Source organism: Lachnellula hyalina (genome assembly GCF_007821495.1).
Source record: "Lachnellula hyalina strain CBS 185.66 chromosome Unknown contig00058, whole genome shotgun sequence".
Taxonomy (NCBI): Eukaryota; Fungi; Ascomycota; class Leotiomycetes; order Helotiales; family Lachnaceae; genus Lachnellula; species Lachnellula hyalina.
In genome coordinates, this window is record NW_022157172.1 from 142418 (window position 1) to 154900 (window position 12483).

The following is a 12483-nucleotide window of genomic DNA, read 5'->3' on the forward strand; positions in this document are numbered from 1 at the left end:
TCCGGCTCTTTGCTCCAACTGGATTTCTCGAAATCATAGGTCATGTCAGTGAAACCTATTAAAGATATGTAACTAGGTATCTTTTGCAATATATGGTTGCTTCCCAAATCTTTTGACCGCTATCTAATGTCTGTATATTCAAAACAACTGCATCATTTCTTCACTATCTTGCCCAAAAACACCCAACTCAGCACACTAACTACAGCACACAGCCCCGCCACAACAGCATTCATATTGCCATACCCAATCTTTTCCCTCAAGAAACCAGCAATAAGAGGTCCTAAAGTGAGCCCCGCAGAGAAAACCATGGAGTTGATCGCATATAACTGTGCGTACGGTCCATCCTCGCCAAAAAGCTCCTTGTTAGCGTGATGATATCGCTCGAGGACATACGAAGCCTCGACGAGGGACGGCGCAGAGATGAGCGCAAAGCCAAGGCCAGAGAATGCCAACAATACACAGAATTTAACAATTTCGGCTGTTCCTCCTGGTTGTGGGATTCGCAAGAGAACAAGAGGGAGCACCATCCATCCGAATCCAACTGTCGCCACAATACGTGCACCGTATTTGTCTACGCCCTTGCCTGCAATGGCTCCAAATACCAGGTAGGGTAGTACGAGTGGGATGAACATTAACCCTGATTTGAGAGAAGAGAACCCGAATAAGCCTTCGGTCTCTGTGGGGATGGTGGAGTCGAAGACGCCGATGACGAGTGCTTGCATGAGTGCTACGAACTCTGCGACAAGCAGTCGTGAGTTGCGAAGTGTATAGATGATTGGGAACTTCTGTATCAATGTTGGCTGATCCTTTGGAACAATCCACGTTGCTTCCTCCTCCTCCTCCTCACGACTCTTTACCGTTTGTAAAAGGGGCGAGGTCTCGCCTGCAGCAGACTCTTCATCATCTATTACCGAATTGGTCTCTGAAGAAATCCTGCTATCCAATTCATATTTCAGCGCAGTCTTCTTCTCAATCATCACAAGCCGCATAATAAAATCTACACCCAGCAAGGCAAAACACAAACCAAAGACCGCGGCATTTCCGGCTTTGTCGTACAGAACTCCTCCTATGACAGGGGAGATGAGTTCGCCGACCGAGATAAAGGCAAAGATATTCCCAATCGTGACGCCCAAGTTTGCACTTCCCACCGTGTCCCGGATCAATGCCAGTCCCACCGTCCATACCACCGCTCCGGAAATGCCTTGCAGGATACGCGCTAGAAGGAGGATGGGTACGCTTTGGCCGAGAAAGAGGAGGGCCGTAGCTGAGAGGAGGGAGAGCAAGCCTCCTAGAAAGGGGATTTGGCGGGCTGCGACCTTGTCTGCTATTATGCCAGCGGGCAGAGAGGAGAGTACGGAGGCGAGGGCGTAGGAGGAAAGGAGGCTGGAGGTCAATGATTGAATCTGTTGGTGAGGAATGCCGAGGCGATCGCGCAGAATGAAGGGTATTGTGGGGACGATTATTCCATATAGACTGGTTGGTATTAGCTTTGCTATTTATAAAAGGAAGACGGAGTAGTGTAGACTTGGGACTTGAGCATAGCAGGTGGTAGGTAGACTTACAAAAGGTCAGTGAACATGGCCATAGATATCGTGAAGAGAATATAAGGGGTTGAAGACCGCCATTTCAGGCCTATAGGAGGCGATGGTATGGTATTAGTGGCCATTGCGATATCGATATTGAAGCTCCTGCAGGTCAAGGCGGGGTAGTGGGTATTCAAGAGACAGAATGCAAAATCGAGACGTGGGGAAAGGTAGTGAGTAAGCCGATTATTCTTTATAATGTTGTATTATGTTGTATTAAATCAAAATGAAATACTTGAGTGCCTCCGCAATGGTGGCTGGTTATGGGGAAGAAGAGGCGTTTGGTGTACGGGGAAGTTTTATTTTTTCTTCTTCTGACCCTTCTTATGCCGTCATGCACGCCGGCACGAGCCGTACCCTGAGCAATGCACTTGCCCTACTTGGGAAAACGGTCACGGAAATATTTTCAATCACTTCTTAGAGTCGGTCCGTGGTCGAGAAATCGAGTGTAGAATTAAGAGGCAGATGGGATGATGGGATTGGAAGGACCCAAGTCTTATTAGCCGAGACTTCGGATTTCAGGGGGAGGAGATGGCTTGGTGACACACGTGACCCAATCCCAAAGTTTCTGTTAGAATGTGTGCACTTGGGCACCTTGAAAACCTCACACCGAGGAGCCTTTCATAATAAGTATTGGATATTTAGTAGTGCTTTCGAATTCAGGCCAATTAACATGCTCCGCTTAACGCCCTTGGTTTCACGACATCCCCCTTTCGCTAGTAGGTAGCTAGGCAGCAGGGTATTTCTATAATTACTTCCATTTGTTTACATTTGCTCTATCAGCTCTGATATATCTGCTGGGCAATAAAATCCCCAAATATGCCACTCCATCTCTACACCGCTTCTTACGCAGATATCGACGAGCTTGTCAAAGTCATGTTCGCAGCAAACTCAGACCCCCACGATCCATTCTTAGACCTCTGTTTACCGGGCCTCGCCCACGATTCTCCCATCCGACGAGGAAGGGGCGAGAAGGAGACTGCTGCGACATATCTCGCTGATTGGGAAGCTTCGACAACACAGCACTGGCTAAAAGTGGTTGATTCTGCGACGGGAAAGATTGTAGCGTAAGTACTTCCATCCTCAACCTGTATAATTATATAAGTGAGGATGGCTGTTAATATATATCTAGTGCATCGAACTGGGATATCTTCCAGAGCGCTCGGGTCACGGGACTGCATGATGTGGATGCGGAGGATGCAGATTGGCTACCTAAAGGCTCGCGGCAACGAGAGTATGCGAACTTCCTTCTGAACTCCCGAGCGGGCCAGGGCGAAGCATATAACCGTTGCGCTCACATATGTGCGTAACCATCTCTCCCCTTCCATAGCTGAGCCAGCTAATTGACATTTCGGTTCAGCGCTTGAAATATGTGTCACGCTACCCACATACCGACGTAAAGGGGCTGCGAGCTTAATGCTACAGTGGGGTGTGGAAAAGGCTGATGAGTTGGAGTTGAAGATGGTTGTTGAGGCTACGGTGCAGGGGCGGCGATTGTATGAAAGTTTTGGATTTGTGGTGATGGAGATTGTGGATGTGAAGAAAGAGGGAATGGAGGGGGATGTTGAGTGGGAGGAGTTGGAAATGAGGTATCCCTTGAGTTGTTGCTGGATGGTACGATCTGTCCCGAATGATTCGCCAAATCTGAAAGTGACCAATTGAAATCAGTGTTGTATTGATGAGTGGATATGTTGTCGTAAATGACAGGATGCAACCTGAATTTCCAATTTCGAGAGTAGTTCGACATGGGAAGCGCTTTGCGTGCGCCATGAGTTTCCAGTGGCATTGGATTGGCATTAGTAACAAGTAAGTCCCGTCGGAGCGGGAGACATACAAGAAGTGGGGGTAAGTATTTCAATTCTAGCATCGAGAGTACTAGCTAGCAGGCAAGCAATGAATCTATTGCTTGAATAAATCTATCTTTGATAGAGGAGTGGGTGGATATCAAGGTCCGTACTAGAGATATGGTAGATAGATGTTCAGGAGGTGTGAGAAGAATCACGAGTGATGAGAGGAGGGGAGGGGAACAAAGGTAAATTGACCGACTAAGCGAGGACGATTCACTTTACATTCCTTCCATTCCTACTAAAGAAGCCTCGCAGAAGGAAACTAGAGACTAGTGCGAAATTCTGGCGGCCATTATACAATTGGGAATAAATTGACTGAGGTACTTTGTAAGCAGAATAGCTTTTACCTCCATTTCTCTCTTTCGTCTTTGACTTCTAAGAGGCTACTTACTGTCAGGGCCAAGGCGGATGGATATATCAAGTAAGGACGTGCTTCCTCCGCTTCCCACCAACGAAGATTTGCGCAGCCCCACTCTGGGGAAGGAGTATCCACCACCCGCCGCTAGATCAGCTTACATATAAATACGAGCACAGGGCCGCCATACTATCAGAAGTCTGCTCGACAACTTGAACACAGTCGCGCTATTCATTCTAGCAGTATGGCGACACATACTGCAACCCTAACAGTTGACGCTGGAGCTGTGAATCCTATCGAACTTCAAGATCTATCCAAGGACGACCCTCTTCACTCAACTCAAGACAAGGATGCCACATTGGAGAATCTCGAGAATACCAGGGATGAGGAGACGCCGCCGAGTACTGCAGTTGAAGCTCGCCAAAAATGGAACTCACCCCGGATAAACATGTGGAGGGTTTTCGCCACCTTCTGGTCGTTCTTCGTCATGGGAATGAATGATGGATCTTATGGTGTAAGTATATGGGCCTCTTCCCCGCAGAGAAACATGCTGATTATCTCCAGGCACTTATTGGTCGAGTAAGTGCTTTTTGTAAGAACGAGGCAACACTGCTAATATTTTGTAGTTGGAAGATTACTACGACCTGAATTACACCGTTGTCTCTTTGGTCTTCCTTTCGCCATTCGCAGGCTACACTTTTGCTGCTGTTGTCAATAACATGGTTCACGTCAGGTTTGGCCAACGTGGGATAGCGATTGTCGGACCTGCGTGCCATCTTGTCTCTTACATCATTCTCGCCGTTCATCCTCCCTATCCAGTCCTCGTAGTTATTTATATATTCGTAGGCTTCGGTCAAGGGCTCGTCGATGCCGCTTGGTGTGCCTGGCTAGGTAACATGGCCAATGCTAATGAAGTGGCTGGATTTCTCCATTCTTGCTACGCTCTAGGTGCGACTGTTTCCCCCTTGATTGCCACGGGCATGTTCAGTGGCGGAGGGCTTCCGTGGTATTCTTTCTTCTATGTGATGGTATGTGAACTCCAATGTTCAGACACATTAATGAATCACTAATTATGTGCAGATCGGGGGTTCGGCGATTGAACTTCTTTCATCTGCAACGGCTTTCTGGAAACAGACAGGCGTAGTCTATCGAACCGAGAACCCAAGTGTCACCAGCGATAAGTCCGGCCGTACACGTGAGGCTTTGAAGAATAAAGTTACCTGGATCTTTGCGCTGTTCATCTTTGGATACGTTGGAGCAGAGGGTTTGAGCATCAAACACCCTTCCTTCTCTCTCAAACTGACCTTTATAGTCTCCCTTGGTGGCTGGATCATACAATTTATGACGAATGTGCGCTCTGCATCATCTTTTCAGTCCGGTGCCACCTCGACAGGATTCTGGGGCGGCATGGCAGTTGGACGTGTGGTACTCGGATTCCTGACCTCAAAATTGGGTGAATTTAAAGCTGTTGTTGTTTACATTGCCATCAGCGTCATTCTCGAGCTTATATTCTGGCTCGTTCCCTCCCTGATCGTCTCCGCCATCTCAGTTGCCTTGTTAGGATTCTTTCTTGGACCCCTTTTCCCAACTGCGATGGTATTTGTGACGAAGCTTATGCCCAAACACCTGCACGTTGGAAGTGTCGGGTTTGCAGCTGCATTTGGTGGATCTGGGGGTGCCATTTTTCCTTTCCTTGTGGGAGCTATTGCACAGGCTAAAGGGGTGAAGACATTGCAGCCTGTTATATTGGCATTGTTGGGTGGCATCGCGGCTTTGTGGTTGTTGTTGCGGACAGCAGGCAAGAAAAAGGAAGACGACACGGAGGAGGTGCAAATTAGGACATAATGGAGTTCAGGGAGGTGCAAGATATGTTCAAGTAAAATAGGCTGGAGAGCGAGCGTTGATATTCTATCATATATAGAGTTTCAGGCATGGCATGAATGACACTTTTACCCCTAATTGAAGTTCAGTCACCGAAGTAAAAGTGATTATTTCTGGATAACAGAACAATGGGTTCCGCCAAACAGGAGTTTGAATTTAAGTCACGGAAGCGATTTATGTACGGAGGTTAATTGCAAACCCTCTATCTTGAAATTTGGGAACGGCTTGTAATTTACCTGATAATACCTTATACGCAGGAAACTTCTTGCCTCGAGCAATATAAAAGACAAAACCTGAAATGTATTCAAAAAATACCAAAAATATGGCCCTCTCTAGATTCCTTTCGTGTTAGTAAACAAAAAACATTAGTCCCACGGGGCTTAACCTCCTAGCTGAAGGCACCCCCATAACTAATGTCTGTGCAAATGCTTATGCTAATAATGCATGTATGATTTATTTATTGGAAGCTTTTGCTCATTTGAACTCATACATATTCAATAAACGTCCGTTGCCGAAGAAGCTCCTTGACTTACACCACAGCCAATGGCCTAATGCTGCTTGAGAGGAACTGGATAGTTGCATATCGTACTCAAGTGTAGTCGTTATGCTTCGCCTAAGGCAGGTCTTGTTACAGCTACGGCCGAGAGTCATTTCTGACCGCCTGGTCTGGGTTTCGCCTACGGCTGAAAACACTTCTGACCGCCCAGATCCAAAGAGTCTAATATAACCCAAGATAAGCAAAAGTTTACAACAAATACATGGGCGGCCACTTGGCTTGGTGGTTCAGGTCAAAGTGTATTCCTTGTGTGAAGGAAGTCAGGGTTTCGACTTCAGGCTAACGAATTCGACCACGCAAGGGAGCTTAACTTGCAGATCGCCATTTCTCTCTCTCCCTCTCGATCGACAAAAAACCCAACCTCTTAGAGCTTGGGTTTCTAGTCAGACTAGCGCTTCGGCGGTGGTCCGAATAGATTTTGCTGGGTTGGTGGATTTTTTATAAGGGGGGTGAAGCAGGTGACCTGAAATAACAATCGGTAATACGATTTAGAGTATTGAATATTTCCACACGAGAGCATGCTAGCATAGAACTACTCAAATTGTAATATAAGAATTTATAAACATAATCACAATTAAACTTAGGCAATGAGATGTAGCATGACTCACGTGACTAGGTATCTAATCTTACTCTTATCGCCCTCCTTTATCGCGAATCACAACTTCACAGCCTTGTCGTGCTTGTCTTCAGCCCATCACAACCACGCGCGCCCATCAATAAGACCATTGAAACTCGTTTCGAATTCTCACCATTCAATCCTCCATCATGGCGGCAACTTCAAGCAAAAATAAAGGCAAGGCCTGATATTGCATAATGCCATCGCCGTCTTGCTAACCTCATCCTTCAGCCGCCCTTGCCAGTGACGACGAGTCCACGATTAAAGTTGCGCCCAAGAAAGACAGCAATCCTAAGCTCAAGCTTAAGAAGCCTGCGCCGAAGCATAGTAAACCGGGGAACTGGCGTGATGGGAGTGTGGTTGACGGTAGGCAGCCTTGCTAGAATTTGCAGGCAACGCGGGGCGAATCGCAAGGCTAATAATCACCAGATGACAAGAAGAAGCGTACCGATACTCCTTCCACAAGCTCCGCGGTAGCCTCTCCTGGCCCCATTGTCAATCAGCTAGATGATGCTGCCCGAGAAACCTTTGCGACTGGCCGACCGCTCGACGATAGCCTCGATTTACACATATGCAAACATTGCAAGAAGAGCATTCTGAAGGTTGCGGCGGAGAACCATGTCAAACAGTGCTTGAAACTTAAGAGGGAGAAGGCACAGAGGAAGAAAGAGCAGAAAGAGGCGAGAGAGAGAGAAAAGAAGGGCCTGGCAGCAGCAGATAAAGATGAGGATGGGGACACCAAAATGGAAGATGACGACGATGACGATGATGCTTCGCCTGAGAAGAAAGGCCCCGAGGGACTCAAGAGCACCAAGAAAAGTGCTGGCAAGAAAGTCGAAGTCGATGATACAAAGAAAGGCAAAAAGCGCAAGGCTGATGGAGATGCCGAGAAGGCCCCAAAACCAAAGAAAAAGAAGGAAGAGCCCAAATCGAAAGTTATAAAGCCCAAAGGTATTTATCTCGCTGATGCTTCTCCATTCCCATTTGAATATGACTCTTTCCTTTTAATACATATGAGATCTCTCTGCCAATCTATATCTATATGCTAACAATCGCATTGAAGGTCCCGTAGATGTCGAAAGACAATGTGGCGTAATGAAAGACGGGGTTCCCTGTGCTCGATCTCTAACCTGCAAGAGCCACTCCATGGGGGCAAAACGAGCTGTTCCTGGTCGATCACTACCATACGACCACCTCCTCGCCGCATACCAGAAGAAGAATCAAGCAAAGCAGCAAAGTAAGTCACTTCTCCGCGTTCTGGGAACAAACTAACAGCCCAAACAGAAGCTGCAATCGACGCCAATGCTCCTCTCGAAGACGAAGAAGCAGCTAACGGACCTATTGACTCGGATGAGGAACTACAATCTGTCATGCACGGGCTTTCGAACTGGAACCCACAGCCCTTGGTCCAGCCGCCCATCCACGTCCCTATTGAGAAGCAGTACCTTCGCCAAAGACTCTACGAGCAACTCCACAACGCCACGAATGGATTCACGGTAAACATCTTCAAGGTTTCGGGAGACGGTGCAAAGAAACGTCAAAACGTTGATAATGTCATGGATGCGGATGGTGATGCAGAGGGAGAACCGGATCCCGCTGTGACGATTGCTGCAGTTACGAGTGCTGCTACCAGGAGAACAAACGGGCTTAATATGCAGATGCCACCTCAGAGGAGAACATCATCTGCAAGTCATCCCGCCGGACGATAGGTTCACGTATACTGTATGGGGCGTTCTTGGGAGGGTTAATATTGCTACATTATTCATTGCCAGGAGTTGGAAAGCCACGCTTGGTTTCTCTGCACTTGGAGGGCGTTTATTTGGATGTCAGCCACGGATGGCTTGGACTACTGGGAATCGATCTTTTGCGGACGGGAATGGGCTAGCCAAGTTCAGGCGTCATATCGAGCATGATTGCTGCAAGTTATGGTTTAAACATTACTATCATTGAGTTCCTTCGCATACAGCTCCGCTTGACTTCGGTTGTAACAAGTATTCGATCTGTTTTGACTACGAACAACGGCTAGTTGCCAAGTATGTTTACAGGAGAGCAATTCTTTATGAATCATCGCCAGGCTAGCCTAATACCCAGCCCCATATCTCCCGTAAATCCACACCCCAAACACAGCCAAAAGCCCACCACCAGCAATAATCTGCATCCACCTGACCACGGCAGCCCTAAACATGCCAGCAAAAAACTCCTGCATAGCCTCGTTCTCGTTAGCATGCGGGAACGGCTCGTCTGGAATCGGACATTCTAGGATCTTGCACAGCGGAGCCCAGCCGTCTTTGACGTCGAAGAAGAATAGGCGGGAAGAGGGGACGACTCGTTTGAGATATTCTGCGTGGATTTGGAGGTGGTCTGGGAGGGTGTTTAGTGGGGGATATACTGTAGAGAGAGTGTGTGTGTTTGGAGTAAAAGAGGGGAAAGTTACCAGGACCTCGCTGTTTTTCTGGTCCGTAACCATAGATATAATCATGTCTATATATATATCTCCACTCATCAAACCAAAAATCACCAATTGCAAGTACACCGTATATACCACACACCCAAACCATAACATGACGGATAGATAGAGAGCCACTCACCTCGGCGCCATGGACATAACAAACGTCTTGAAATACCTCAGACTCGGCATGGGCGCAAACAAAATATCTTGCATCCAAAACGCCACCACGGTCTTCTCTAGCTCTTGCACGCTCTCCCACCAGCGTTCAGCATCCCGCGTCGTACAGATGACCACGGCGTCGGGGTAGACTTCTGCCAGCTCCCCGACGTACATTGATCCCGGACTGTCTGTCAAGCCTACATAGCCGGCGAAAATGCCGCGGAGGGTGTTGTTTATCAGTGCGTGGTCTTTCACCGGATCTGCTTTGCCTATGGCGCAGAATTGCTTTATGATGGCTGTATGAATAAGTATCAAGAAAAATATGTTCTTGTTAATCAGCTAGGGGTGGTTTTCTTGGTGCGTGCGGGGTTTGAGATGTTCTATGGTTGATGCATATGGTGTTGTGGGCAAGCTGTAATTAGGAGATGTGGGAGAACAGAGCATGTAACATGTACGCACCTTCTTCACGGTTAAAGCATACGGATCCGGTGTGGCAGACGGGGCCATTGAGGAGTTTCTGCAGGGCTATGGTGAATGATACCGTTCCTGTCCTCGAGTAACCGGCTCCGATCACTCGCGGAGTGAGCGATGGGTCTCCTGGGAGAGAGGGTCCTAGTATTGATGACATGTGGTGAGAGCTTGGTTGTTGTTTATATATGGATATCGATGTCCCACACAGAAACTCTGGCATCATTCAATGGTGAATGACCGAATCTTGGGAGTCATGTTGTGCAGTAATAGCTAAAGTGGCGGTCAGGCTGACGTAAGTTCTATAAGTCGGTTTTCCGGGGGACTTGTAGTCTATTGGTGCGGTGCTCGTACTTTGTACAATTGTTCCTCGTAGGCTTGTTTCCTGGGTTCATTCATTGGCTAGAAAGGACAACAAGTTGACTATGACTTCTTGAAAAACCGCTAGCAGTTTGATTTGTTGGCGCCTGAATCTGACATCTGCAAGAAGCAAACTGTAATAGGAAGTGATTAACAAGTCGCTCTTATGGTCTTATGTGCGATTGGGTAACACCTAGGACGAGAGCTGCAGGTAAGGATAGGTAAGGCTAGTGCGAGAATCCCCTCTTTCTTTCTTTCTCTTCGCTTTGCCTCTTCTATTGTTCCCATATCTTTAAATATTATCCATTTCTACTTATTATAGTAAGAAGGACGTTTAAAGGTGAATTCCAGCATTCCTTTACTACCTTTTACAGTTTGCTTTTTGGATACTAGCTAACCTCCATGTTTTAGTACTCCTATTATAGTAGCCAGCTTTCTTATATCATATGGATTCTTCAATTCTTGATTATGCTAATAATACCCAAGACATATTTAACTGTAGTTAATTAACATAGAGCATTATCACACTTCTTGTAATAAGAGTTAGGCCTTGGCTACAGGGATGCGAACTATATGATCGCTTAGTCCAAAAACGCTCTCCGGATTCCTAGGATGCAAAACACATATAACCGAGTAGAAACCGCAAGCCGAATCAATTAAGACAGGCCAGAAAAGCATCCTATGTATTATTAGCGCGAGTTTGCTAAGCTTCTTCAACTCAAAAGATCTACACTTCAAGTGATGGAAAAACTCGCCCGTTTCATGTTTAGTAACTAGTTTATTGCTGGAATAGGAACTGCATAAAGTGAATCTCTAGGAAGGATACTGAAATGACATCCAATAGCTTGACAGTCTGGTCTATAGTCTATTCTCAAGTCCTCCATGGAAGTCTTCTGGAATAAACATATGGAGGTATATATCATCATAATGATAACTCACGAGTGAATCATCAGACATATCTGCTAACAGCTGCTCAGCTACGCTAATAACAACCATTTTAAATTACAATACCTAGCGAATTGTGAAATGGGTAAGATGTGGGCTATAGAATACCTTTTTCTCATGTTATGTAAAGCGTGCCAAGCGCTCGGGTATAATGCTATAGCAATACGGGACGGGTAACGTTGGATATTGAATACCCGATTCCGATATCTGTACACCGCGACACAGTAACCAGGCACTTGCCAGTGAGTGGCTTTACCTTAGGGCTGGCGACTCGGGAATGCCTGCTGTTCGGGTCTGTATAGGCTCGTTAATCCCGAGTATGTAGAGGAATCTGGAGGCACCCAGCCTATATAAATCATAAGATCTCCTAGATATACAGAGCCAGCAGAACATGCACACAGAGAGAAACAACAATCGCGACGAATCTTCTCTTGCACACATCTCCAGGATCACCCAATCGAAAAACTACAATGGCATCGCAGAGACCCGCACTGCCGGCTGTAGAGCCAACCTACGATATCAAGTCTGTTTTCTGTTTTCACACTCCTCCTCTTTCCTTTCTTTCCTTCCTCCCACATAACAATCTCTAAAACCATGCCAGCCGCCCCCTCAACAAAATCATCCCCCTCTACGCGCACCCCATCCCGACCTGCCCGGGGAAAAGCATCGTCGCTCCACGCGTCGAGTTCCCACCAAACGGCTCCACACCGCCGCATACGCATGCCGGGGCATTCGTGACGGTGAATGTGGTTTCGGGGTTCGTGTATAACAAGATGAACGATGAGGCGATGGAGGTGTTTGGGCCGGGGGAGGTTTTTACGGAAGGTCCGGGGTGTAGACATATGGTTAGTGATAATGCTGGTAGGGAGGAGGCGGTTATCGTGGCGACGATGGTTGTTGATACGAAAGTACTGGATGAGGGGGGTGTAGAGGCGTGCGTGGTGATTGATGAGGTGTGGAGGGAGGCTGTGATGGAGAGGAGGGTTCAGGATGCTGCTGCTGTTGCTGGGGAGAGGGAATGAGCAACAGAGGGGGAGTTTAAATGGTGGTTTAAACTGTGCTTGCTTGTTACAAAAAGTTATTCGGACCTTTGAATTGAAAGAAGAGGTCGAAGGGAGGCTAGGAGGCTTTGCTGGAAAATAAAAATTAAAACGGTGCATCGCATTTTATAGAGTCTAATGTAGCAGCGAAACGCATTCCATCTTTCGAACAAACAGAGGTCTTGTAAGACAAACGAGCAACACATGAAGTCTTGTATCAAAGA

General features: G+C 47.1%; 5 protein-coding genes across 5 annotated transcripts; 3 read left to right on the forward strand and 2 right to left on the reverse strand.

The window, feature by feature from the left end:
- Positions 1 to 152: 152 nt before the first annotated feature.
- On the reverse strand, positions 153 to 1666 carry LHYA1_G005082 (putative MFS-type transporter protein; the record flags this gene model as incomplete). Its single annotated transcript, XM_031150032.1, has 2 exons — positions 153 to 1473; positions 1563 to 1666. The coding sequence occupies 2 exons, from the start codon at positions 1664 to 1666 to the stop codon at positions 153 to 155; spliced, it is 1425 nt and encodes a 474-aa protein (XP_031005745.1).
- Positions 1667 to 4029: 2363 nt separating this feature from the next.
- BSC6_4 (Bypass of stop codon protein) lies at positions 4030 to 5630 on the forward strand (the record flags this gene model as incomplete). Its single annotated transcript, XM_031150033.1, has 4 exons — positions 4030 to 4299; positions 4350 to 4364; positions 4412 to 4813; positions 4866 to 5630. The coding sequence occupies 4 exons, from the start codon at positions 4030 to 4032 to the stop codon at positions 5628 to 5630; spliced, it is 1452 nt and encodes a 483-aa protein (XP_031005744.1).
- Positions 5631 to 7035: 1405 nt separating this feature from the next.
- On the forward strand, positions 7036 to 8547 carry sgf73 (SAGA-associated factor; the record flags this gene model as incomplete). The annotated part of the gene is made up of 5 exons (XM_031150034.1): positions 7036 to 7046; positions 7083 to 7204; positions 7268 to 7789; positions 7902 to 8075; positions 8114 to 8547. The coding sequence occupies 5 exons, from the start codon at positions 7036 to 7038 to the stop codon at positions 8545 to 8547; spliced, it is 1263 nt and encodes a 420-aa protein (XP_031005750.1).
- Positions 8548 to 8918: 371 nt separating this feature from the next.
- On the reverse strand, positions 8919 to 10074 carry LHYA1_G005085 (uncharacterized protein; the record flags this gene model as incomplete). Its single annotated transcript, XM_031150035.1, has 3 exons — positions 8919 to 9282; positions 9427 to 9742; positions 9906 to 10074. 3 exons carry the CDS (start codon positions 10072 to 10074, stop codon positions 8919 to 8921), a joined length of 849 nt encoding a protein of 282 aa, XP_031005749.1.
- A 1615-nt stretch (positions 10075 to 11689) lies between these two features.
- Positions 11690 to 12241, forward strand: LHYA1_G005086 (uncharacterized protein; the record flags this gene model as incomplete). Its single annotated transcript, XM_031150036.1, has 2 exons — positions 11690 to 11742; positions 11821 to 12241. The coding sequence occupies 2 exons, from the start codon at positions 11690 to 11692 to the stop codon at positions 12239 to 12241; spliced, it is 474 nt and encodes a 157-aa protein (XP_031005748.1).
- Positions 12242 to 12483: the final 242 nt, after the last annotated feature.